Source organism: Fukomys damarensis, unplaced genomic scaffold (genome assembly GCF_012274545.1).
Source record: "Fukomys damarensis isolate Sample0158 unplaced genomic scaffold, DMR_v1.0_HiC HiC_scaffold_22, whole genome shotgun sequence".
NCBI lineage: Eukaryota > Metazoa > Chordata > Mammalia > Rodentia > Bathyergidae > Fukomys > Fukomys damarensis.
In genome coordinates, this window is record NW_022900934.1 from 15,811,031 (window position 1) to 15,838,561 (window position 27,531).

The 27,531-nt window shown below is 47.1% G+C and overlaps 1 protein-coding gene across 8 annotated transcripts in view; it reads right to left on the reverse strand.

Annotated features, from left to right (window-relative positions):
- The window catches only part of Tox2 (TOX high mobility group box family member 2), a 104,075-nt gene that overhangs the window by 6,586 nt on the left and 69,958 nt on the right, over positions 1-27,531 (reverse strand). For all 8 annotated transcript variants that reach the window (XM_010631447.3, XM_033767122.1, XM_033767121.1 and 5 more), the window contains 2 exons: positions 2,737-2,976; positions 987-1,214 (listed from right to left, as the gene is read on the reverse strand). In XM_010631447.3, the coding sequence (XP_010629749.1) occupies positions 987-1,214; positions 2,737-2,976 (468 nt within the window). The remainder of the gene's footprint in view (positions 1-986; positions 1,215-2,736; positions 2,977-27,531) is intronic.

Below are 27,531 nucleotides of genomic sequence, written 5' to 3' on the forward strand. Positions count from 1 at the left end.
AAAAAAAAAAAAGAAAAGAAAACGAAAGAAAGAAAGGAAGGAAGGAAGGAATGGGACTATCACAAAAGGTCAGACTCTCCAACCTGTGCTTGCCCCTGGACTGCACTGGATGGGGTTAGGGCAGCATCTAGAGGGGGGACCTCCAGGGACAGCACCTGAGATCCAGCCCCCTTGGATGGGGTTAGGGCAGCATCTAGAGGGGGGACCTCCAGGGACAGCACCTGAGATCTCCAGCCCCCAAGCGTGGGCTCGAAAGGAGAGAACCATCCCCACCAACGCACACACAAAGGAAGGGAGGTCTTCGTAGGGAAGGGAATGGACCGCAACAAAAAAAGAATGCTAAGGACAAAGGTCTGACAGCAGAAGCTGGTGGTACCCTGGCCCTTGCTGCTGCGGAGCCTGCACACTTAACTTCCAGAGGCCAGGAGTGCTGTCCCTTCTCCAGAGCGCTATCTGGGTACAGGATCCTGGTCTGCCACAAGCGCAGCAGGCCTGAGTGCTAGAGCAGCTCTCAAGTGGTGACTGACAAAAGTTGGTGGTGGCCAGGGATTTAGCTCAGGGGCACCTCGCCTGCCTTGAAAGCGCAAGGTCCTGAGTTCAATCCCTGGTACCAAAAAAAAAAAAAAAAGCTGGCACACACCTGGCCTCTCAGCTGGGCCACTTCTCAGCCAGGGGTTCCCCGGGGGGACTGTGCTTCACCTGCTCGCAGACGGAACTCTCTGATGCTGTGCTCTTCCTTTCCCTGCCTCACCTCCCCACACCCAGCAGATTTTGGGACCACCTCCAGAGTAAGCTACTGACATGAGGTCATATTCCAAAACTGCTTTAAATTTTAGACTGTGCTAAAGGAAGCATTTCAAATACACCGTTGGTCCATGGCTCTGGCTCAAACCTGCTATCTTCCCAGTTTCACACCTCCAGAGTTTCCCCTCGGCGGTGGCGCCCCAAAGCCCTGGGGGACAGCCCGGAGAGGGATCGAGGCTCACCTGCTTCTGCTCCTCTCCCAAACTGTCCCACATGGAGGCCACGATTTTGGAAACATCTCCGAAGGTGGCGCTGGGGTTCTGCCCCTTGATGGCAGCCTGAGTGTCTCTGAAGAAGAGTGCATAGGCCGACACGGGCTTCTGTGGTTCGTTGGGGTCCTTCTTCTTCTTCTTCTTCGGGTTCTTGGCCTTTTTTCCTGGGTCGGCTGAGGGTCTCTTCTCTCCCGAGATCTGCCCAAGTAAGAGAAGTCAGAAAACCAGAAGCCCAGCCTGGGGCCCAGCTGGGCTTTCTTCAGGAGTCCCACCACGGCCTGGCAAGCCCTGCTCACAGCCAGGTGGTGACACGGGTGACCCATCTGGGCTCCCACTCTGCACCGTAGGCCAACACTCACTTGGTGGGCGACAGTGAGTAGAGCGATGGGTAGATGGAGACAGACACGTTGACACACAGACACACACACAGACCCACGTGAACAGGCAGAAGCAGAGACACACAGGGACAGAAAGATACACACATCCTGCTGAGGAGGCCTGGGTATGTAGCTCCCTGAAGAGGATCTGCGTGAGTGTGATACTGACTCAGGAGGAAAAGTCTTTACAGTTCCTGAAAGACTGCATGATCAAGATCACCACAGAAAACTGGCCAATGTCATCCTATACAGCAATAACACCATCACCTTTGGGACTTTTAATCTTTTCTGCTGGGTCTGCAGAAAATCAGTTGTAGGTCTATCACATTTTAATTTTTTCAACTTTTTTTTTCTTCTGCTTTTTCCTTTAGTTTTTTTTTTCCAAGTTAGCATCTCCCTTCACCGAGCTGTAAAAGCCTCTTGTCAACAACGAATGTGTCCAAGGCTGATTCAGAGCAGCAGGTGCTCCTCCCTGGGTCTGGAGGGCTGTGCTTGGGTGTGACGTTGTAAGAAGGTATGGCCCCTTGGCTCCTATTTTTAAGTTCTGGCTGTATATTTTTTAACTGTCCTCCCCTGGTGATCACAAATCATCGCCAAAGGTTGTCCTTGATTATGGAAGCTCTATCTCCTCCACTATGTGTAAGCAGCATGGTGAGGCCTTGGCAAAGAAAGGCTGAATGTCTCTTACAATCAGTGGGGAGGATGGCACATCGGGCATTGCACACGGGTAAGGGCACATATACCAGACTGCAACTGCAGCCACCTGGGTTTGAATCCTGGCTGTGAGACACTGGATATGTTACTTAGCCTCCATGCCTCAGTTTCCCCATTTGCTAAATGGAGGTTATAACAATGCTTAACATGTACGATTGCTAAAAGAACTACATGGATGAATGCTTGTTATGAACTTCGAATAGAGTCTGGGCCACATGAACTATTTTGGATGTGTTTGTTAAAAAATAAAATAAGACCAAACCCTGCCTGGCAGGCCAATTTATCCTGGGTAAGCCCAAACCATCATTCGGAGGAAAAACACATCTCCCCTGTCCAGAAGTTCCAGGTTTCCTGGCACAGGTACCATGGCTATGTCACAGGCCTCTGCCTGGCCTCCGCATACACAGATTTGAAGGCCTTGACAGATGCCAGCTCAAGTCCAGCGTCCCAGGCCCCATCCGTGCTATCTGCTGACCAGCCGCTTGTTTCACCTGCTGATTCTCTTCCTCCGTGTTTTCCAGCAAAGGGCAGAGGTGCCTTTCTAGGCTTTTCCAGAGCGAGGTGATGACCCTGTCCCCACAGGCCCAGCCCCTCCAGACTAGATGGCATTGCCTCTCCATCCCACATACCTTGAAATGGGCTTCCGAGTCCTCCTCCTGAGTCGAACTGGAGGGTGAGGGGGTAGCGGATTTGCTCCCTGGGGGTGACGGGGAGCTGTGGGCAATGCCACTTCGGATCCCCATCTGGGAGATGAGCTGGGATTGGCTGAGGGCACTCATGTGGCTGGCCAGCATCGCTGGGCGTCCCAACAGGGGCCCTGGCCGACCCGAGTCGTAGGCAGCAACCTCTGAGTGAACCATCTCCTGGATCTAAGAGAGGACAGGACAGAGTGTTAACTTTAGAAGGACCCCAAGGAGGGCCTACTGACAACAAGTGGCAGGTGGCTCCCTGCTGGATTGTGGCTCCTGGGGAGTCCCCGATGAGTGGAGTCTCCATTTCTCTGTGATGGCTGCATTATTTGCTAGCCCTTGCCAGGGAGCTCAGCCTAGCTGTGAACAGAGCATCTTCCTGTGTCCCGGCTGGAACGCATCTCTGCGGCCACTCACTATGCAACATCATAGCAAAGGTCACGGATGCTGGAGGCAAACTACATTGCTTTTCAGTACTGGGAACCGAACTCAGAACCTTTTGCTTTGCCAGGCAGGCGTGGTGCCACTGAACTATATTCTCAGCCCTCAACTACATTTTGAATCCTGGTCCTGCCCTTTACCAGCTGGGTGACTTTGTCTAAGTTACCTAACGTTGCTGCGCCTCAGTTTATTTATCTGTAACATGTGGATGTCATCAAATCTACCTTCTAAAGGCTAAGGATCAAATGTACCTGACATACAGAAAGCCCTAGACTGTATTAGCATTTGTTAAATACATTGAATAAATAAATCTTTTTATAAAGTTTAGTACTTTTAGGTCAGTAATTTTCTCTATTCCCCATTATTTTTTCTAACTGGCTATTTTTGGAATACAGTAAGAAAGCTACTGCTTTTACACATAAACATTTCTCATACACACAATTTCTCACACACAATTCAGCAAGGCTTACTAATTTTCATACTCTTATAATGACTTTTATTTCCTCTGCATCTGTGGCTATTTCCCCTCTTTAATTTATAATGTTACATGTCTACATTTTCTTCTCACTTTTTGTTAACTTGGCAAGCCAATGGGCTTTCAATTTCATGTATGTTGTTTCTTTTCTCATCCAAAGAATCAGATCTCTAACCTTTCTGCTTCTGTTTTCTAATTCTTAATATGTATTTTATGTTTATTAATCTCTCCCTCTGCTTTTTTTTTTTTTTCTTGGAGACAGGGTCTCACTATGTAGTTGAGACTCACCTGGAACTCACTATAGAGCCCAGGCTGGTCTCAAACTCACAGAGATCCTCTTGCCTCAGCCTCCCAAGTGCTGGGATTACAGGTGTGTGCCACCACACCCAGCTTCCCTCTGCTTTTTAATAATTTATTGTTGTTCTTTCCCCCTCATTTTTTTTTTATGGTACCAGGGATTGAACGCAGGACTTTGCGCTTGTCAGGTAGGCATGGTAGCACTGAGCTACATCCCCAGCCCTTCTCCCTCAATTTTGAGTCATATTTTATTTTGGTTTTTTTTCCCAGTACCAGGGATCAAACTCATGACCTTGTGCTTGTGAGGTATGCACGGCACCACTGAGCTAAATCCCCAGCCCATGAGTTATATTTTAAATTCATTTATTTTCCTCTTTTATTTTTGGTAATAAGTTTCAGGCCATGAATTTTTCTCTGAGAATGACTTCAGCATTTCTCATCCACTTCGTTATTTAACATTTTGGTATTGTTCTTTTTTATGCTCAGCTATTTCCTTTTTAATTTTTTTCTTTCTCCAAGAGTTATTTAAGAATTCTGGAATTTCTAAGTAGTTAATTGTAGTTTTGTTTCTGTTTTCTTTACTTCTAATTTTTATTAACAAAAATGATCAAAGAACGCGGAATGTACTATTTGTACTTTTGAGAATTTGTTAAGATTTTCTTTGGGACCCAAGTGTAGTTAAATCCTATACATGTTCACAGGACTTACAGGCAAAGGGAAGGCTGTCCTGACAGATTAATATAGCAGTATACCATGTTTCTGGTCATCAATGGTTATATTATTTACATTCCTGTCTTAATTTTGGTTCCTTAATCAGACACCAGCTTGTTTAGGTTACCCCAACTTTTCTGCTTCCATGAAATTCTCCTTTTAACTCTTAAAGATTTTGTCTTGAGAACTTGATGTTAGGTTTTTTTAAATTGCAAACAGAAGCCGAGTCATTCTATCTTCATCAGAGATTGAGCTTTTTATTAGTATAACATGTCTCCTTTTTTGGCCTTATTTTACCAAGTGAATTCAGTGGAGTGTGGTGTTAATATTGCTGCCTTTGCCTATATCTTTCTTTATATTTGCCCGGCATGTCTTTACTTCCGAGAAACTGTCATTTTTGCATCTCTCAGTTTTTATTTGCTAGAGATATCTTTGTCAAATGCCAGTGTTTGTGTTATGACTAGCTTAATAAAAAGAACTCAGATGTTTCATTTTTTTTTCTTTATGCCCTGGAACAGTATACATAACACATACATCATATTTTCCTTAGAGAAATGTCAGCGTTTAGGCAGAAAACCATCTGAGGTCATTTTAACAATATCTTCCATGACTTACATGTCTATTTTAGTTTCCAAAAAAATTATCCATCTCATCTACATTTTTAAAATATCGCTGGGGCTAAAACCCAGGGCTTTGTACATGGTCAGCAGATGCCTTGTTGCAGCTTGTGTCTCTAGATGTCCCCAAAGCCTCATGTGGTCATAGGTGGGTCTTTTCAGAGGTGACTGGATTTAGGGTGTGTGAGGCTGGGAGTAAGAGTGTGATGCTGGGATGGATTCACAGTGTAATGAGAAGATTAAGGGTGCCCCTCCTTGGGCGTGAGTACTACCTGCCCTAAGGACGGGTAGTCTGGATAGAACAAAAGGGACACAAAGAGGGCTGCTGTTGTTGCTGCTTGTCACTTGCTGCCTCTTCACTGCTTCACTGCTTTGCTGCCTTCTGCCTGCCATGAACTGTTTCTCCTCTGCAATGCCCCTCTGCAGTGCCACCCTGCCTTAAAGCCAGATAACCATGAACCAAAACCTCTACAGATTATGAGCTACAATAAACCTTTCCTCCTTTAACTTTGGGTGGTAGGTATTTTGTCTCAGCAACTAGGGAAAAGTAACTAAGACAACCATTGAACCACATATCCCAGCTCTTCACCCAGATTTTAACACCTATAACTGTGTCTTTTTAATTCTATGGTTTTGTAGTTAAATCCCCATTCAAAATTGTACTATTGTGAATGCCTATCACTTTGTAAATTTTTTCTTTTCAAAAGTTTAAATGTTTCACCTATCAAAAGGACTAAAACTTATATTTTTTAAAAAATCAGTTCAACAACTTGGAAGGCCCACCTGGAATCCAGGGGGTAGGGCCAGGGATGCTGTTAAACATCCTACTGCGTGCCCCTGCCCACAAAGGAAGAATCTGGAACTCCTGGATATCAACAGTGCTGAAGTTTAGAAGTTATGCTCTCCAACAGAGATTCTTCCCCCAAGGAGAATTTTAACTCCATCATATAAATATTTTTAAAATATTCTACAGTGCAAGATTTCACTTTCTTTCTTTCTTTTTTTTTACTCTAAAGTTATTTGGAAGAGTGTTTTTATTTATTGCATCATTTTGTTATTGTGGTACAGAGACATGAATCCTAGACTTTTATCTTTTTGGAATATATTGAAGCTTCCATTATGACTTAAGATATGACCAATTTTTATAAATGTTGCATGTATATCTGAAATAATGTTTACTCTGTCACATACGAGTTTCTCTATATATCTACTCAGTATACTGTTTTGACTACTTGATCTGTAAAATCTTATGAAAACAGAGCTAAAGCCTGCCATCTCTGTTGTGCTTATCAGTTTCTCTACAGAATTCAAGCAGGCTTTCTTTATATATATATTGATGGGAAGTTATTCATCCCTTAAATGGCCCAGAATGCTGTTTATGACTTCCCTTGTTCATAAAAAATAAGCATTTTTGCCTCAATTAATGTTTCTGTCTTAAATCCTACTTTATTTGCTGTCATTATCATTTTTCCCAATGGTTTGTTTTTGTCCTGCATCAATTTAAGTGTGTAGCTTGCAAACAACATATACGTAAATGTCACTTTCTATACCCATTCTTAATATGTCATGCTATATGTATTTCATCATTATATTAATCACAAAGAGGCCAAAAAAAAAAAAAAACCTCACTTAAAGTGTATTGTTTTAAAGGTGGGGGGAGATTTTAAGATCTATTCTCAAACATTTTTCTTTCCACCCTAGCATGTAAAGTCTTTTCTTTCCTTAGGTCTTTTGTTTATTTAAGATTGGTCTTTGCTATGTAGATAAGGCTGATCTCCAACTCTCCATCCTCCTGCTTTAGTCTCTGAGAGCTGCCATTACAGGTGAGCACCACTGTGCCTGGTTTAAGGTGATTTTTGTTGTTTTTGTGGTACCGGGGATTGAACCCAGTGCCTCACACATGCTAGGCAAGTACTCTCCCACTGAGCTATATCCCAGTCCTTTTTATTTTACTTTGAGACAGAGTCTCCCTAATCTGCCCAGGATGGCATCAAATCTGTGATCTTCCCGAGTCGCTGGGATCACAACTATGGGCCGCTATAAGCAGCTCCTTCCTTAACCAAGAAACAGACATTATTTCCTCAAGCACAAACTAGCCTCGGGGCTCTGTGCTACAGCTTGTTTATTTTTATCTCCAGTTGCCTACTTCAGAATTCTTCAACCAGGTATTCCTGACTCAGTCATTTAATAACTGGTCAACATTTCATAACGGCAGACTTTAAAATTTTTACAAATCTGCTAAGGGTGAAATGCTCTCCAAATCCTTTTAATTTGCTCTGTTCTGATTACTAAAGAAGCTGAATGTCTTTTCATAGGTTTACTGGGACATCTGGGTTTCTTCTTCTACTTCTGTTGGGAGTGTAAGCTAGCAGAGCTTAACACGTTAGCAAACAATCTGCCAATGCCTAGGACAATGAAGCCGCACACATCCTATACCCTAACAGTCGTACTCTGAGACATTTACTATAAAGAGCCTTCCACATGTACAAGAAGTCATATATGTGAAAGACTCTGAAATGGGCGAAGTGTCCTTCTGCTGGGTGTTATCTACTGGCTCTCAGGGTTATACGGTGCTTTGTCTTTCAGTGGCTATTTAACAACTTTGTGAGTTGCTGAAAAATGATATTAATGGAACTGATTTTTTTATCATTAACAATTATGATAAAATACACGCAACACAAAAATTTCCATCATATCCATTTTTAACTGTACAGTTCCGTGGCATTAAATATATTTACACCGTGGTGCAAACATCACTATCATCCATCCACAAAATTCTTTTCATCTTGCAAAGCTGGAACTCTACACTGATTAAATATTAACTCCTTATTCTACCCTTGTCCATTCTCCTGGGATCCACGCTCCTATTTTCTGTCTCTATGAATTTGACTGCTCTAGGTACATTCTGTAAGAGGAATCATACACTATTTATGCTTTTGTGATTGGCTTGTTTCATTAGTATAATGCCCTTTAGGCTCATCCATGTTGTAGGAAGAATCAGAATCTCCTTCTCTCTTCCAGGCTGAATAATCTTTTGTACGGATGTCCTACACTTCCCTTATCTACTCATCTTTCATGGACACTGGGGTTCCTTCCATCTTTTGGGTACTGAGAATCATGGTGGGAATGGAGGCACAGATATCTCTTGGAGACCCTGCCTCTGATTCTTTTGGTTATGTATCCAGAAATGGTACAGATGGCTCATATGGTAGTTCTCTCTTTTTTTTAAGAGACAGGGTCTTGTTATGTAGTCCAGGCTGGTCATGAGCTCTCCATCCTTCTGCCTCAGCCTCCCAGAGTGCTGAGATTATAGGTATGCACCACAAGGCCCAGCTTGGTAATTTCTCCTCTCCCGCTTCTTCCTCCTCCTTCCTCCTCCTCCGTCTCTCACACATATCCCCCCCACTTGCTGCTTCTTTCTTCTTCTCCTGCTTTTTGGGTTTTTTTTGTGGGGGGTCATACTGGGGATTAAACACAGGGCCTTCACAGTGAGCTCATTCCCCAATCCTGTTTATTATTATTATTTTTTTTATTTTTAAATTTTGAGACAGGGTCTTGCTAAGTTGCCAAGTTGCCCAGGCTGGGCTCAAACTTTGGCGCCTTTTGCCTCAACCTCCCAAAGTCCTGAGACTACATAGGTATGCGCCACCACACCCAGCTTGGTAGTTGTATTTTTAATTTTTGAAAAATCGTTCCCACCAATAGCATACAATAGTTCCAGTTTATCCACATCCCTGGCAACTCTTGTTTTTTTCTCTCTTAACATAAGCTATCCTAATAGATGTCAGGTGGAATGCAACTGATTCTTGTCCATAAGATGCCCATACATTCTTGTCATAAAGATTTAATTAATTGATCACACTGTAGAAAACATTCCAAATATTATATTCTAAAGCTCCTCATATATTAACTAATTTTGCATTGATTAGCCAATTTACTTCAACATTCCTGAGTGCTTACATACATGTCTACTATTTAGATTCTCCTTTGACATGATTGCCATATCTTCCTGGCTTCCTCATCAATAACAAGTTAAAATGATTTTTTGGCATGCTTTCATTTTCATATAGGAGTCATGATGTTACCTTTTAAAAATTAGACCTTACAACAATGATGATCATTACAGCATTTCTTTTTAAATCCTAGAAAAAGTAAAATTTAAATGTTCAGCAACTGGGAAACAGGAAACACCTGTGGTATAGTTACATAAGATAATTCTGTTCAGCATCAAAGCGAATGACCTAGAGCCATAGCCACCACTGTAGATGAACCGAAGAACAGCACGAGTGTGGAAAGCATACATAGTCCAGTACTTGTCGGTACATGTTGTAATATTCTTATTAAGTGCATCAGTTGATCAGTTGCCTTTCCTCCTCATATTATTATCCTTAGATGGATCTCTCTCTCTCTTTCTCTCTCTCTCTCTCTCTCTTTCTATACACACACAATGCTAATGTAGTAGAAGCATGAAAACAGCTACTATAAAATAGTAGTTATTTCTTTTTGAGGAAGAGAGATAGATACAAAGGGAGCTGAACTTGCATCAGCAGTACCTATTTCTTCAAAAGCAGATCTAAATTTAAAAAATCATCACAAGGGCTCTTCAAAGCCTAGCACAGAACTCAAATGGGATGGATTCTGGGAAGTCTGGGATAGGGAAATGGCCCACATCCACATGACTTAATTGGCCATGTTATGCACCATGAAATGTCTCCAGTAATGCAAGACGGATCCCCTAATCTTCAGCATGGGCTCCAGAGTTTACTTTCATTGCCTAATAGACATCTTCACCCGGATGTCTCATAAGCGTATCAGACCAAACATGAAAGGGGGTCTTTAATTCTCCTTAAACCTTTTCCTCCTCCAGTTTTACCAAAGCAGCAAATGGCATCGTCATTCCTGCAGTTGCCCACACCACAGACACAGACGCCAGCCTCTGTCTCCCCCTTTCCCTACGCACATGTCCTGCCCTGTCCACAGCACGGCTGGCCCTTCCTCTGCAGCAGGTCTTCAGCCTCTCGTGTGTCTCTTCCTCCCATGACACTGTCACTCCTCTAAGATATGTAAATTAGGTCATACTACTCCCCTCTTTAAAATTCTTCTTTAGCTTCTTGATCCTCTTAGAACAAAAATCCAATTTAAATAATAGTAATAGTAATGGCTTTGTTAACCACTGAATTTTTAAAATCCAATAATCATCTGTTTTATTAGAAAGCAGTCTTTCCTGATCTTGAATTTTCATTATCACATGGATATGCTATGTAAATGAAGCTTTTTTTCACATTAATCATCTGTTTTATTAGAAAGCAGTCTTTCCTGATCTTGAATTTTCATTATCACATGGATATACTATGTAAATGAAGCTTTTTTTCACACCCCCCACCAGTTTTTAGAACGTGATCCTTGGAAGGCCTTTTCTTTAGAATCACATTATTTTGTACAGTTGTCCAATAAGTTTTCTTTACATTATGACTTCAAATTCAGAATGTAAAAAAAGCAAATGCTGATGGATCTTCTGAATACAATCTAAGCCAGAGCAAGAGACCTGGATGCCACCTGGGAAGGACATCAAATTCTCCATGGAAGAGCCTTACTCCCGCTGTAGCTACAAATGTACTCTCTATAAACTCTCGTTAGACGTTCCAGGAACCTGTGCTTTGTCATGACATTAAACTCTGGGGACCAGACAGCCTGTCCCCAACTACCCTTCAGTCTCACAGTCAATAAGGGAGATGGACTCCTACGTGAAGACAACCTATAATTGACTGTTAACAGCTCAGACCAGTAGACACATTATGGCCACCAAGCATCCCAGACTTTCTGGGACATTTAGCAAATGTTGTCCCGATGTCCTCAAGTGAAGAAAATGCCACCAATAGGAGGTCTGCCACTTGAGGATGTGCACTGTGGTGGACGCTGTCGTGCCTGAACCCAACTCCCTGTACTCTGCTGCTGTGTCCATCCCCCAGGCACTGGGAACAATGGCCCCTGGCCCCATCTCCAGAGAAGTATGCATACCCATGCCGCTGCCCTAGAAGCTATAAGCATCCTGCCTGCAGCACTCACCCTTCAGTAGACCTCCCCATGGCTGGCTGACCCAGGGTGCCAAAGGCCCTTGTTCTGTGGTGCACTTTGCCTCTAGGGCACCCGCGGGATTGGGCTGAAGCGAGTCTCCAGCCACCTCCCTGCTCAGCCCCTTCCCTGTAGATCTTGGTTCCTGGGTCCCCTTCTCTGGAGGTGCTCTCTCTGCAACCAACCTCCACAGTCACCCTCGTCTCAATTCTGCTTCCAGGGAACCTTTGCCTGCTGAGCTAGTGGGGCACTAAGGGGCACCCCAACCTGCGAGGGATCGGCGTTTGTGGACAGCCCTTGCTGTCTTCTCCCCTCAGTGGGACAGCTGAGTTGAATGCTGCAGGACTTAAAGAGGATCCCCAGTAGGACTGCTTTCCATGGTCCACAGTGGTAACAGCCTGTGAGCTCATCTGTTATCAGTCATCTCCCCTTCCAGTCTCACACCCTTGCTTCCCTCCAAGGGCTTCCCGGACAGACCACTTGCACCCAAGCCTCTGGGTCAGGTCTGCTTCAGAGGGCCCCGGACTACAGCACCACCTCCTCCCAGCCTCCGGGATAGCTTCCTGGAGTTCTGGGGCTGTGCTGGCCACCACAGTGACCCTTCTAGGGTATAACATGCCTTCTCCCTGCTGAGTGTCTCTCAGTACTCCCCTGATCACATGGGGATTGGCCTTGCAAAATACCCCAAAAGGCCCACACTGTCTTTCTATAGCCCCTTCCCCGGGTTGCTGGGGACATGTGGATACTCTCTACATGGGACCTGCCCTCTCTGCCATCAGCCTCCAAGCTTCCCGCTCAGAGACACCTTCCCTGTCCTCCCCCTGCTTGGCCGCCACACCTTAAGGCCCCCCAACCAAGGGGCCTCGGTGGTACACAGGGACCTGTACAGATGGGAGACACCTGCCTCCCATTCAGTAGATGTCTGGGAACCACGCGAAGCAGCCTCTGGCTTCCTGCAGGGAAGCATATGGCATTTCCAGGAGCCACGTCTGCAGCCTCTCTAGAAAGGATGAGGCAGAGAAGCTGCAAAAGTAATTAGGTTCGTGGGTGTAATAGATTCTCAGGGCTGTGGGCCGAAAGTGGCATCTTCCACAGCTACCCCAGGTGCTGAGTGTGATCCACACAGTGGGGACAGAGTGAGAAATCACACCGCTCTCTTCCCCAATGCCTTCTGCAGATCTGCGAAATTAATGCCCTGCCCAGCTTCCTCTGAGGGGGATGAAGTGTCATTAAACACAGCCTCACGCTCTGCCCAGGGAATTGGTGGTGAAGGTGGATCCTCTCCACTGTTCTGTCATTTAATTCCCTGCCTCAGTCTGAGTTTCCGAAAGTCCTTAATTTCTGAGCACTAACAGACTCTACAGGGAGACTAGGAGCCACTGCCAACATTGCATAATCCCTCGACAGTCACAGGCTCCCCCTTTTCAACACACACAAGCATGCTTGTTTATGGGAGACGGTAACAACAGGAATAAAGGAAATCATACTTAATATTATAGTTAAGTGAGCACTCACGACCACCAGGCTCAGTGCACAGAACTTCATGAAGGGCTCTTTAATACAAAAACCACATTCCTCCCAACTTAAAATAAAGACATCAAAATTCAGAGGGGCTTAAGTGGCTTTCCCAGGATCACACAGCTGGGAAATGGGGAAAGCTAGAATTCTGCCTGTTTGGATTCTGAGACCCTGTCACTGCATCCGTACAGAGCTCAACCCCTCGGACAGGGGCACAGGGTGATCGTGAACCTGCACAGAGGGGCAGCTGTGAGGATTAAATAAAGAGGGTGGAGCCAGGCACACAGTAGGTATTTATCATGGGAAGCTTCAATCTCCTCATCCCCACAAATGTGCTCAAGGTGTGAGTTTGAACCGTATCTCACCTGGGCTAAGAAGAGGTTAGAAACAAGAGAAGGTTCTGAAATAGGAGAGGAGAGGGGAGCTAGGAGGGAGGCAGGCTCCAATGATGATAAAAAAACAAAAAAACAGCATAAGGTCTGGCTCAGGGCGGGTGCTGTGCAAGTTGGCAAATTTCCAGAAAGGGCTGGGTATTAAATATTTTAGGCTTTGCAGGCCAGATGGTATCTGTATAACTATGAAACTCTGTGCCTATAGCAGAAGAGCAGCCACAGATGATATGCAAATGAACGGTTGTGGCTGTGTGCCAATAAAACTTTATGTACAGAAAGAGCTGGACTGTGAACTCCTGCATCAGTTGAAGGTTGGTGATAGAAATAATGGCAGAAGCACTGTCCTTCACTTGGCAGTTACCACTAACTACCTTGAATTCCTTCCCAGTTATGGGAGGAGGGTGTGTGTGTCACAAGCACTTTTCAGAGGAAAAAGATGAGGCTCAGAAGGGAAGTCAGACGGGAAGTAGATGGCAGGTCTGAGATTCCTCAAGGCCCGCGTCCTAAGCCCTCCACCACCAGCTTCCCCTCCTGCCAACAAGCCTGAGCGAACACCTGCCCGGGCACTTTCCCTCAGCTGAGTGCTGCCCACCGTCACGCTGCAGCCTCTCTCTGAATGAAATGAGTGCAGCTGTGATCTCTGGAGGGCCTGCTGTTCATGCCATACGGCCCCTGAAGGACCATGACACTCAGTTCCCCATCTGCTGGCTACCGTCCTTCCCAATAGGTGGGCCGCATTCAGTGAAGTAGGATTCAAAGGACTTGACTCACCTGGGGACATCTCAAAAGGAACATCCTCATTTCAGATCTCTCCACGACTGAGGCCTCTGGGCTGTGCATTTTGGTTTATGTTCTTTCTCTGTCCAATCTTGCTTCCTTTACTCCCTGCAGGTGATGTTCCTGATACCTCAGAGTCTCCACCTTGGAGCCCGTTTTCAGGGGCCTTTCCAGCCCCACTGCTAGCACAGTCAATCTCTCTGAACTTCCCAGGCATGGGGCAAGTCCTGCCAGGGGCACGAGCCAGCCTCTCCTTGATGCTCTGGCCGCCCCTCCCACCGGCCCTTCAGAGACCTTGCTGAGCACTGCCAGATTCCAAGTGCGGATGCTGGGTCAGAGCACACAGGGGCAACTGGAACACAGTTCAAGAGGTCTGGTGTGGGGACAGTGGGGGCAGAGGAACAAGACCTGTACACAGTCTAGAGAAGAAGGGTGGATTCTGAACTGGGCTTCACAGCTGGCCAGGGGTAAGCTGTGAAGAGGGAATAATGTCCAGGTAGAGGGAACAGGCTGCACCAAGCTTTGGAGCTGAGGTCGATCTGGCAGCACTGTGTGGCTTTATTGAGGCAGAGGTCAGCAGGATTGGACAGTAGGAAGCTTCTTCCAGGCCAGTGGGGAGCCAAAGGAGGGACTTAAAGAGAGGAGATACACGTTCAGGATTTCCCTTTGGAAGACCATTCTGGCTACGCATGGATGGTGGAGCAGGGGAAAAAAAGGTAGCTGTAGCTGTCCAGGAGAGGGGACATGTATGGCCCATGAAAGTGGCCAAGTCTACCAGGTGAGAGTCCCTGAGGAAAGACGACCAAGAGGCACGTAGGGGCAGAGTCGTGTCCAAGAGTCAAGCGAGACTCCTGGGATGAGATGGTGAAAAGGGGTGGGTATTGCAGTTCTCTGAGGCAGACACACACCAAGGAAGAGGAGCTGAGGGAAGCTAATGAGCACAGGCTGAGATGTACTAAGTTTGGGAAGCCTTGTGGTACCTAGGGATGTTAACGTATCCCAGGTTCAGGGGACTTGGATGTGGACATCTTTGGGGAGCCTATAAAACTTGGATCCATGATGGGATTGGTCAAGACCAAAGCTCCCTCTGCCAGTCCAGGAAGGAGAAGAAGAGGTCACAGGGCTGGGGCCTAGCTGAGAAGTCTAGACCTAGCAGAGAAGCCTGGACTGGTGACACAGATCTAGAAACTGGCCACTGTCTTTTGAATCTGAGCTTCTATTGCTGCTTTGAGCCTCTTTTTCATGTCCTCTACTTGTTATCATTAAAACTATCTCAGGGGTCTTTTCACTTGTCTACTCTTCAGAAGTCTCTCCAAGCCTGTTCCTGCCATCCATCCATCCATCCATCCACCCACTTGAGGGCTGCTATGTTGGACATATTGGGCTAGATGCTGGAGACAAAGAGCAGCCTAAAAACACCCCACCTAGAGCATGCAGTCTGATGAGGGGAAGGAAGAGATGCACCCACAATTTTACTAGTGCGGCTAAGCAGGTGCACCTGGGGATCCCGTTGGGTGCTAGAGGAGAGTCTCCAATGTCTGGAGAGCCAAAAAGCCTTCCCACAGGAAAAACTTATGACCTGGCTTTTGAAAGGGAAATTTGCAGGAGACAAGAAAGGTATGGCGGGTATGTCAGGAGCAAGATCAGTATATGCATAGGCACTGAGCATGGAGTACATGTCAAGCCTGGCTAGCTCCCCACAGGCCTGGTAGAAATTAAGTATCTGGAAGAGTGGGAGATGAGGATAAAGAGGTAGCCAAGGGCTAGGATTTGGTGGAGGGGATAATGTCTGCAAGTGCTAAGAAAATGGCAGTAGGAAGGCCTACAATACGCAGCTGATCCACCTCCCTAGTGCAACCAGTCCCACTGGGATCGTCAAGGTGTTGGGGGGGGGTAGTTCCCTGCGGAGGTACCTGGGAAAATCTGGATCCTTTCTTTTTCTTTTTCATGATAAGTGCTGTCCTCATTCCTTGGCTTGTGGCCCCATATCATGTGGTCTTTTCTTTGTCAGTGTTCACGGTCGCATCAGTCATTCTGTGTCTCGGGCCCTCCTGCCTCCCTCTTACAGGGAGTCCTAGTATCACATCACTGGGTCCACCCAAATAATCCAGGACACTCTCTCTTACGATCTTTAACAATAACATCTGCACAGGGCCTAGGGATTACGACGCAGACATCTGGGTAGGGGGGCACATTATTCAGCTTGTCATACCCTGGAATCAGTGATACGGGAAATCCAAAGGCCCCCATATCAACTTTTCCAGTGACACTCTGCCCTCTGAAACATACTCAGGGTTTCAGAGCCAAATATTTGAAAATTATCCCTTTAGGAAAAAACATTCCAGCACAAAAGAGAAGGAAAAAAGCCAACAGAAAGCAGTCCCCAGTGCCTACCCCTCACCCAGCTGCCTTGTTGCTAAGTATTCCTAATAAACTTTCATGCTTGGCGGGAGATCCTTTGCATGCTGACAAATTTTTCCTAAAATTTAGATGTCTTGTTCAGAGTAATAGCTAGAGCACACAGGTGCCCAGCTGCTATTGTAAAATCAGTAAGCATTTAATTGAAACAAACGACTATAATAACAGTACATTATCCCTGCAGGCCGAGCACCATCACAGTTTTAATTATTGAGTTAAGAGTCAGACTAATTTATCCTTTAAAGCAGCAGCCCCATCCTCGGGTATGCTGATCATCCTGTTATGAATATGAAGGCTCCAGCAGGGAGGGATGTGAATGGAAAGCAATTTGTCCCCTTCAGGGCTGGTCTTGTCTTTGAAGACAGGTTTGCAAACACAGGTTTTGAGCTGCCAGGTCTGGGATTGCCCACTGTGGAGGGTGTGCGAGTTCTGTTCCGGTTGGGATGGGGGCTGTGGATCGGATGCTTCTCCTCCCTGGCACGTGGGCCTTCATCCTTTTTGGAGCTTGCACTGGCTCCCTATTTCATTCCAAGGAAAAGCTGGAGCCCTTGCTCACCACAGACCTCTGTAACAACCCTTCCCACACACCTGACGCCTCTCTGGCCTCCTTCCGCGACTGCTCCCCTCACCCCCCTTTCCCAGCACGTGCACCTCCTGCTATTCCTGCAGTATCTCAAGGGGCTCCCGCCTCAGTGCCCTTCTGTATCTTGGGGCAATTTGTCACCCTCGGAGACATTTGGAGATGCTTCTGATTGTTACAACCGGCAGGGTGCTATTTGCTATTGGCTTCAGTGGGCAGAGGCCAGGAAAGCTGCTAAACATCCTGCAATGACAGGGCAGCACCCGGCCCCAGAGTGATTCTTCCAACACCCCTCCAAGCCAACTATTGCACCTGTGTGGAAACCTCCTATCCCCTCGCTGGGATAGTCGCCCAGTGCACTCGCCCACCTCCCCCGAGATTGTTCAAGCCTCGCCTTTCCCTGGAGGCCTCCTGGCTCTGCTACCTCAAGCTGCAAGCTGCCCCCACCCCACGCAGCCTTGTCAGCCAGCACTCCCAAGCCCTTGGGGCTGCTGTTCTTTGTCCTCCAAAGCACTTAACACCTGCTAACACACTGTATGACTTATTTATTACTTTGTTGTTTACTGTCTCACTCCTCCTGCTAGGATGAAAAGTCCACTCCGGGAAAGATCTTTGTTTGGTTCACTGACAGTACTGCAGATGCCCAGGACAGCACCTGACACCGAGCCCCTCAGTGAATGTTGCGTGAGCATGTGGCAGCCTCCTCCAGTCATCTCCCACATCCACTCAGCCTTCACGTCAAGCACCTGCCCCCCTCCAGCCTCCCCAGCTCACCCCTTCCTGCCAAGGTTTCCTTTTCTTGGACAACTACGATCTCTGCATGGGCTGCTCAGGCTGCTCTGCTGTTTCTCTAGCAAGTGGTTTCAGGTACTGCGTGGCACACACACTCTCAGTCTCTTCAGGGAAGGCACTGATACCTGTGCACGGCCACAGCCCTGGGGTCTGCATTGTGACAGCCTGTGAGCCACAGGTGCTGGGACACAAAGAAGTCAGGAAGGGCCACCCCCTCCGGCAGGACAGACAAACACGTATGCTGAGCGCAGAGCCACACACTCTGCTAACTCGAACCCTCCCAGGGCAGATGCCATGTGCCTGGGGTATGAAGCTTTCCCTCCCCAGTGAGGTCTGACAAGGGCACCCCTCAGGCTGGCCGGGCACATGTGATTCTTCCAGCACAAAAATGTTTTCTGCTAGCAAGAAACAGCCTCTGGCAGAGGGCACTGCACTGTGCAGCTCAGCAGACAGTGGAGAAACTGGGTCACTCCGGCCACCAGGTGCCCACCTGCCCCCTTCTTGTTCCAAGTGGCCACATGTTCTGTGGTGAAAGTGCTGACTGTGGGCTTCCTCCGGTCTTTGCATGTTTTTTCCTTGTCTCTGTAACCTTGCAGCCAAGGGGGTTCTTGGCATCCCTTCCAGCCATCTGCCTTCCTGCTTCTTACCAAGAGTTTTTTAGTAAAAACATAGCATTTTTCCATCATGCTGGGGTAGCATGTAGACTGCCATGGCTTTCTGTTCATGCTGAGCTTACACAGTTGTGTCAACCTTGAGTGGTTTGGCCCAGCTGTTTCTCCTGTAACCCTCCCATCTTTAGGGTTTGGCAGGATTTTCAGGAATGTGTCTGTGACATTACAGCAGCTATGTGCCAGGCACTGTGCTGAACACTGGGGATTCCCAATGATGAACCCAGGAGGCCCTTGCCCCACAGAGCTAACTCCATCCCTGAATCGACATGTGTCATGAGGCTGAAAATGGAGGGTCAGGGCAGATTAGAGGATCAGCAAGGTCCATGCCTGGCTGGAGTGGAGGACGGGGGAGGGGTACACAGGGCTGGGGAAGGAGGAGGTAGAGAAACAGGGAGGGGCCAGGCTGGTGGGCCCTGAATGCCAGGTGAAGAATTAGCTCTTATCTTGAGGTCACTGGGGACCTAGAGTGTGCTGTAGAAAAGCCAGCTCAGCTGCTAAGAGCAAGTGGTGACTTCCAGGTGAGCAGCGATGAAGCCACCATCTGAGACCCAGCTAGATGAGATGGTAAGACACATACCAGAGGAGGGAGGCATGATTTTAAACTAGCACCTCAAGGTACCCAGCCATAAAGGTGAAGAATCGGGCAGAGAGACAGACAGACAGACAGACAGAGAGAAGGTGGGTGGAGGAGGAGGAAAAGGAGCAGAGAGGAGAGACTGGCCTGTAGTTAAGTCTAAGAAAGGGTAGCTTGAGTGAGGTGTGGGAGACTGGAGAAAGCAGAGGAGGGAGAGGAGGGAGAGAGTTCAGCATCAAGGGACTCATCTTGGCCTGTCTGATACAGACGAAGTCAAGTATGACGACAGGTGTCCAATGGCTTTGGGGACGTGGAGGCTACCAGTGCCCCAAACCAGAGCAACTGTGTAGCCACAGGGGAGGCAGAGGCCAAAGTGAATGGGAGGGGAAGAAACGCCCAGAGCCAAGATCAATGGACCCTTCCTGGATGCAGAGGGGAAGTGCAGCCATGGAGGGCTGTCCCCAGCATGAGAATGCCCCATGGAGACCTTAACTGTGAGCTGATTGACCGCAGTATGGCTAGGCCACTCATGGGCTACGTCACTTCTGTGGCAAGTGACCCTTTGAACAACCCCATGAGTTAATGCTACTGTTTCCAGTTTACAGACAGGCGAGGAGGTCTCAGGGAGCTGAGGTCAATTACTCCATAGCTCACAAGCTCATATGAAGCAGGGTCTGACCTCCAAGTATGAGCTCTTCTCCCTGTTGAGGGCAGCAGGCTGGCCTCCCACGCTGTCCTCTTGCCCAAAATGACCCGGTTCTTGATATCACCATACAAGGAGCTAGATCAGTTATGTCTTGTTTTGACTAATCTTTGTGACTAATCTTTCTGTATCTTTGAAGAAATGGGAGAGAATTTCTGCACACAAACAATGACAAACCACAATGGAACTGCTGTGGTCAGAGTCAGCACCCGAGGACAAGGCGCTGCTAGGATCTCAAGTTTTATGTGGCCAAGGGATGAAATTGTGTGTGTGTGTGTGTGTGTGTGTGTGTGTGTGTGTGTTGGGGCGAGGGCGGGGGGATCACCAGGGCATGAGGCACAGCCCCTGCACCAAGCAGCCCATCTGACACCCAGCCCTGGCTCACTTTTCAGCCTCAGCTCAAATGCCCTGCCTCCAGGAGGCACTGCCTGGCTCTGCACCCTAAATCGCAGTCCCTGGTACCCCCTCTCATGGCACCCTGTTGTTTTCTCCATGGAAGTTGCCCCAGCTATAATCATACATTCACACACGTGTGCATGATTCAGGTCCTGTGAGGACAGCATTTGCTTTCTCTGGGTCACCTCTCTGGTGCCCAGCCCAGGCCTGGAATATAGCAAGCACAGAGGAAATGATAAAGGGTGAGCCAGGTAGGCCAGGAGCTCTGAGCTCTAGAGTGGCAGCTTCCCCTATCCTCTGAATGGAGCCTAACCCCTCTCTCCTCTGCCCCAAGCACCGAAGAGGAGCTGCAGCCAGGTCCCTGCTCCTTCAAGCCTCTCCTCATCCTGTTCCGCACCGGCAGCCCACCCTGAACATTCCTGCCTGCTTGCTTGTGCCTGCACCGTCTCCTCTGCCATCAATGACTCCCTGTCCTCATGCATCTGGGGACCTGTATGAGCCTGACCAGCTACTTGGTCTCTCTGGGCGCCCACAGAGTCAGCTCTGCATTCAGAAAGCTCCACTGGCTGCCCCACTGGGGATAAGGAGGGGACACCAGGGGACAGACCAGACCAGAGGCCTCTGACCGGCCCTGCTGGCACAGGGTGCTGGAGCCAGGACGGGGCAGTGGTATGGGGACGGTCTCAGGAGGCAGGACCTGCAGGGCCTGGTGGTGGCTCAGCATGGCTCGGAGATTCCTGGCAGGTGGGGTGACCCCACATGACAGGGGGACGTAAGGCAAGGTGACCCACCCACTCCACCTCAAGGCTGCATGTTCCGCATTCCGCATAACACGTGCGCTAATTAAAACCATCTTCCCACAGAATTTATTATAGGACATTCTGAGCTAATTATAAATTCTCCGTAGTCAATCCTGAGCAGTTTGCTAATGCAGTGTTGAAATCTCTTTGGCCACCCTCATTTAAATTATTCATCAGGCCCTGCAACAGTTGTGAACTGTAATTTAAACAGTCAGCTCATAAATATGCAATTAACACAACAAACACTGGCGTGTTTTCCTGCCTTGCCGCTCAATATTTTGTATCCTCACCCGTGTTTACACGTTTTTATGAACTCTCGAGGAAAGAGGCAAGTGCTGCCTGCTGACATCGACGCTCAGCTGAGCCACAAGTGCCGGGAGCACCAGGAGGGGAGGACACGACAAGCAAAACTTCCAGAACCCTTTCAGAGGAGAGCCGTGGGTGGTCAGGCCGATGGGTCCAGGGATGGGGCCCAGCAGAAGAGGGAAGGAGGCCCGAGGGGGAAGGAACGCGCCCTGAGGTCACACAGTGGATCCCAGCCACAGACAGCACTTGATGTTTGGAGCGGCTCCCACTGCCACATCTGTCACAAATTAATTGGTGAAAGGGGTCTCAGGAGATCTGGCCTCTGAAACAATAGCAGGAAGGCAGAGGAAGCCAGGCATTCCCCGCTCAGTCTCCACAAGCAAGAGCCAAATGTCGCCAGATCAGGCGGCGCTGTTCAAGGCTGTTTTAGCTGCTTTGTAGTTGTAAGTGCCGCCCAGGAAAATAAAGCAGGGAAGGTGAGTGGGCGGTGTCTGCCGGGGTGGGATGCAGTTTTAGAAAGCGTGGCCAGGAAAGGCCTCCTAGATAAAGTTAGATCTGAGTCACCTTCTGAGATTCAGGAGAGGCGTGGGAACATGCCACACAGATGCCTAGGGACGCGAGTTCCAAGTGAGGGAGCAGAAGTGCATGGAGCTGGGGTCAGATGCCAGAGCCACATAAGCAGTGGACAGAGGGAGGGTAGTCGTGCAGGGTCTTGGGGGACAGCATAAAGATGAAGCTGTTCCTGAGAGAGAAACTGAAGCTGCTGAAAGTTTCTGAGCCAGGTCCTCACCCCAGAGCTCCCCCACCAGCACACAGAGGAGTCAGGGAGTGACCTCGGCCACAGAGACAAGGGAGACACCGAGCAGAGATGGGCAGCCGTGGAGAAGCAGGGCAGAGGAAGTGTCAGGCCCTCGGCTCCAGTTCCGGAGAGGCGAAGGTATAGGGCCACGGAGTGGTGGAGGCCAGAGATAAAAATGTAGGTGTTATCGGCACCGATAGGAACTTTAAAGCCACAGCCTCACTGAGTGCCTGGGGGTAGATAAGAAAGGAGAAGACAGAGGTCGGAGACTTGGAACCCAGAAGACGAAGCAGAGGGACCAGAGATAACTGCGAGGGTGTTTATCCTGGACACAAAGGAAGAAAGAGTTTGAGGAAGGCTAAAAATAATTAATTGTGTCAAAGGTTGACGAGGGGCAGATGAAACAAAGGTTAAAACTGACTGCAAAACTGAGCAACATGCAGGCCTTTAAAACCCATAACGAGAGCAATTTCTGTGGCGTGGAGGGACTGGCGTGAAAGCCAGGAGGCAGGAGGGCAGAATTTGGGAGGAGGGAAGTCAGACAACTATTTCAAGGAGTTTCAAAGTTCCAAAGGAGATAAGTATATAAAAAGAAACAAATGTGAAAAGATAAATTCACAAAAGTTGTTTATCTCAAGATTGTTTTTGTTGCAAAGGGTTTCTCGGCCTTGGCGCTAATATTCTGCGGTGCCTGATAATACTTTCTCGTGGTAATGCTGTCCTGTGCACCTTCTGTGGCCTCCACCCACTCCAGTTTTGAATATCTCTCCATATTCAAATGTCCTTTCGGGGACAAAACTGTCTCAGTGAAGAATCACTATTGTAGCAGAAGCTCTCAACCCTGCCCAGCCCCCTTCTCTGGGACGCTGGGAGTGCTGGCTGGGAAGGTCTCACAGCTGCCCCCTTCTCCAGAGAACATACCTTGATCCACAGGTGCCCTGACCTCAGGAAGCAGCTCAACCCCCCAACCTATGGTCAGTGACCAACCAGTATGGGAGTACAAGAGGCTGAGCCCTTTCCCTAAAATGGGATGGGCTCTGTGGTGTGATTCATGCGGCAGAGCTCCCCATGGACTAGGCAGAGGCTCAACTCCAGCTCAGGGGAACTTGATCACCTGACCTAACGTATTTCTCTTACACCCTCTCCAGGGCCCCACCCTCAGAAAGTCCTTTTCTCTAAGGAGCCCATCCCAAGAGAGCTCACAATAGAAAAAATACCAGAAATAGCCCAAATGTCCAGGAGAAAAAGGTTAAGTTTGAGATGAAACAGCTATACAATGGAATGCTATGCAGTCACTAAAAAGAAGGTAATGACCTATAATTATGGTCATGGACATACATCCATTGCATACTGTATACTGTGGCAGAAAACCAGCAGGCCACAGAACAAAGCCCATAGAACAGACTAGAAAGTGCAGGCAAAGGCACATATTATGCTCCCCGTTTCCCTTTATGTTTCTAATGTGTGAAGATATGACAGATAAGATATTTAGCAAATGGTTAAGTTAATAATGGTAATTTGTGGATGGTGGAGTTTTAATGAATTTCATTTCTTTTTGTATTTACTTGTATTTAATTTTTATTTACTATGAACATGTTCCACTTTTATAAAATCTACAAAGCTATGCTTTGGGTAAAAAAAAGAAAGAGATGTAAAAATGTTTCAGTTCAAAATTTATAGATACAGTCGAAGCCATACTCAGAAAAAATGCACAGCCATAAATGTTTTATTATTAAACAATAAAAGTAAATGAACTAAAGACTGGAAAATGAAAAATTTAAACATCTACAGAAAGAAACAGGATGTGACTAATAAACATTAAAGGGAAAATGAATAAATTAAGAGAAAGAAAATTAATAGAATTGAAACATAACTCTGATGGTTAGTTCTATGAATAAAACAAACAACATAGATATACCAATGTCAAAAATAGAGTTGAGCTTTTAAAAAAGAGGCTACAAATATACAACTTTAGAAACAGGGGTGGGGTCTGTAATCCCAGCACTCAGGAGGCTGAGGCAGGAGGATCGCTGAGAGTTCGAGACCAGCCTGGGCTACATAGTGAGTTCCAGGTCAGTCTCAACTACATAGTGAGACCCTGTCTCAAAAAAAACAAACAAACAAAAACAAAAAAAAAGAAAGAAAGAAACAGAGGTGGGGTATAATTACAGGTACAAAGGGTAAAAAAAAGGAATTTGTATACAATCAATGATAACTATATAGGTCTCAGTGTGGTCAGCTGTTCATTTTATTATGACAGTACGATGTCAAAACAGAAGCATGACAAAGCCAGGTACCCTAAGTTACAGACCCATGTTACTATAAAAAGTTTTTAAAAAATCCTTAGTAAAACAGCAAATTAAATACAGCCTTATATTAAAACAATACATATATGGATGTTTTATAGGTATACATGTTTATAAATGTCTATAACTATGTACTCTGCAACCAAACAGATCATGTTAACTTGGGGGAATCTATTAATAAATGAATCGCCTCAAAATACCAAGGAAGAAAAACTGTAGGACTGTCTCACTCCATAATGAATAGGCATCTCATAAAACTCCACAAGAACTATGAGTAAGCTGAAAATTTGAGAATTTAAAAACACGTACTAAATAAAGAAAATGTGAGCGTCATTACCATGTATGAGTCACAGTACCATTAAAATGGGGGAGAAGGCAAAGGCCTCTGGTCACTGATGTCACCACTAGGAAGCACAAGTTCCACCCAACACTGTGAAACAAAAACAAACGGGTTACCTTCACTAGAAAGCAGCCCTGTAGATGTGGAAGAATGTCTGGAAGCCCCTCCCTCAGACCTTGAATTCTAAGACAAAAATTGAGACAGCCAGATAGAAATTAATATAATAGACACGTAAAAATTCAGAGACTTGTGGCGTCTATGAAGCTCTTGGTGTACAGTAAAAGACAAGTGTCAGCCTCTTGTTTACCCTACCACATCGATTTCCTACTTACCAGTGACAAAGCTGGAAAACACAGTGGAGAATTTCTAATCATAATAGCAATGCCAACATAGAAAGCTGTAACACATGGGGGTATAGTTCAGTGGTACAGTGCTTGCCTAGTACGCACAAGGCCCTGGCGTCAGTCCCCAGCACCATGCACAAAACAATGGACTAAACCAAGAAATAAGTTTGTTTGACCTACATTTATACACATGCAGATATACACATGTAAAACTGTAAGCAGACATTATTTAAATCAAAGGACATTCAGGTTGTGTTCCTGAATGGTATAATTCGATGATGTAATGACATAATTCTCTCCATCAATTTGTTGATGGCATGGAACTCCAATAGTTTCATCAAAGTAACTTAAAAATTCATGTGGAGGAAACTGAGTGAGCTTTGTCAGGAAATAACTGAAGAGTGAAAACTTGGGAAAACCTGTTTTGTTAGACATTAAAACGTACGCCGAAGACAAAGTCATTTAGAAAGTGTGGTAAGGACACGAGAAAAACAGATCAAATAACGGAACAGTGTGTCTTTTGTCATGCAACGGAACAGTCCGTGAGAAAACAATCTGACCTTTGTCCTATCTCACTCCATCCTCCCTCCCTTCTTTTCTTCCTCACGTGGCAGACCCGCAGCAAGGCCAACAACTTCTTCCATCTCTGGTTTTTCTTTCTCCTCCCTCAGTGGATCTTTTTGTACACACCCCTGTTTGCTACCTGCTTCTTGGCTGGTATCAGTCAATGCAACCCAAATCCCTCTTCGGAAGACAACCGGACTGGGTAAAAATACCCTGATGACCTGTTTGGGGCAGGAGGAGGACCCAAGGATACTCAAGTCAGACCAAGGATCCTGGTGGGCTATGTTTTTTTGTTTTGTTTTGTTTTGTTTTTTGAGACAGTCTCACTATGTAGTTGAGACTGACCTGGAACTATGTAGCCCAGGCTGGTCTTGAACTCACAGCAATCCTCCTGCCTCAGCCTCCTGAGTGCTGGGATTACAGGTATGCGCCACCACGCCCAGCTCTGGCGGGATATGTTGATGGAAGATCTTTTGCTCAGTGAGTGCAGAGGAAAGCCAGGATGTCAGGTCTGGGGAGAGGTCAAGGATGTGAGATCACTGTGGGTGACAGCACCCAGAGGGGCCAGACTCAGATGAGACAGTGTCATAGTCACAATGTGGCTACCAAGGGAGTTGGGAGCTCAAAAATGTTATTTACTAACACTTGAGCAGGTGATTTTCTTGGAGGAACAGGAAAGGATACAGAGTTCTCCACATGAGTTAGCAGAAAGTAAGAGATGGCTCACACAGAAGAGCTTAGGGACAAATACCACGATTGTTATGGCTTCCATGCTGAGGACTTTATAAGCATTACAGCATTTAATTTCCAGAACAACTCATGAGGTAAGGGTGGTTAACACATCCATTTTACACCTATAAAAACTAAAGTTCTGGAAGGGGGCCACTTGCTCCACACAGCAAGTAGCTGGAGGAACTTGGATTTAAAGCCAGGTCTCTCCGGGTCCAAAGCCAGTGATATACTTCCTGGCCACACAACAGCCTCTCTCCGGCGGGACAGTGGGCACAGAGACACACAGGGAGCATCTGAGTTAAGGGGTCATGGCAGAGGCCAAGTCCTTGTTCACAGAGGACAGTTTTGCCCCCAGTATCATCGATTAGGCACTGATCACTTGAGCTATGGATACCTGCCTACACGGCCTAAGTGAGCGTGCCCCTGCCATGTCTGTGAACCATTTTGCAGGGGTTCTGGGAAAATAGACCTCCAGTTCAGTGTGATCAAGGTTACCCTAGCGGGCACACGCCAAAAATCTGCATCCCCACAAGATTCCTGGTGGCGCTGGTCACATGGTCATGGTCATGTGAAATTCACAGGCGGAAGAATGGAAGGGTCCAGGGTGTCCTGTGTGCACAGCCAGAGGGCTGGGGTTCCCTGTGGGACGGGGTACTGACTATCTTGGGGGCTCACAACCTCAGCTGTCACCGGGTACTTTGGAGCAGGGCCTGATTCTTATGGCCCAGTTGCTGCCAGTGCGGCGGATGTCTAGCTTGGATCATTTCTCCCAACTGCTCATATGCTGTCCTCCAGTGATCTCCAAGGGTGGGCTGCGCTGATCAGCCCTCACTGAACAAGCACGCAGTCTCTCAAGAGCAGTCGAAGGGACCTGGCCTCTGGTGACACCCGGCCCCCTGGTTGCACAGAGGCCCCTGGGATCACCCTGCCCTGAGGTTCCCTTCTGCTTCTCTGTTGCCCTCTGCTCCTGACTCTGCTCAGGCCCTTGTGCACACCTGTCACGAAGCCTCAGCAGGACAAAGCATTCTACAACTTAAGGTGACCTGGAATCTTTCTGGTCACAGGCTGAGGACTGCTCTCGTGCCAGAGTGTCTGTTTCAAGACCTGAGC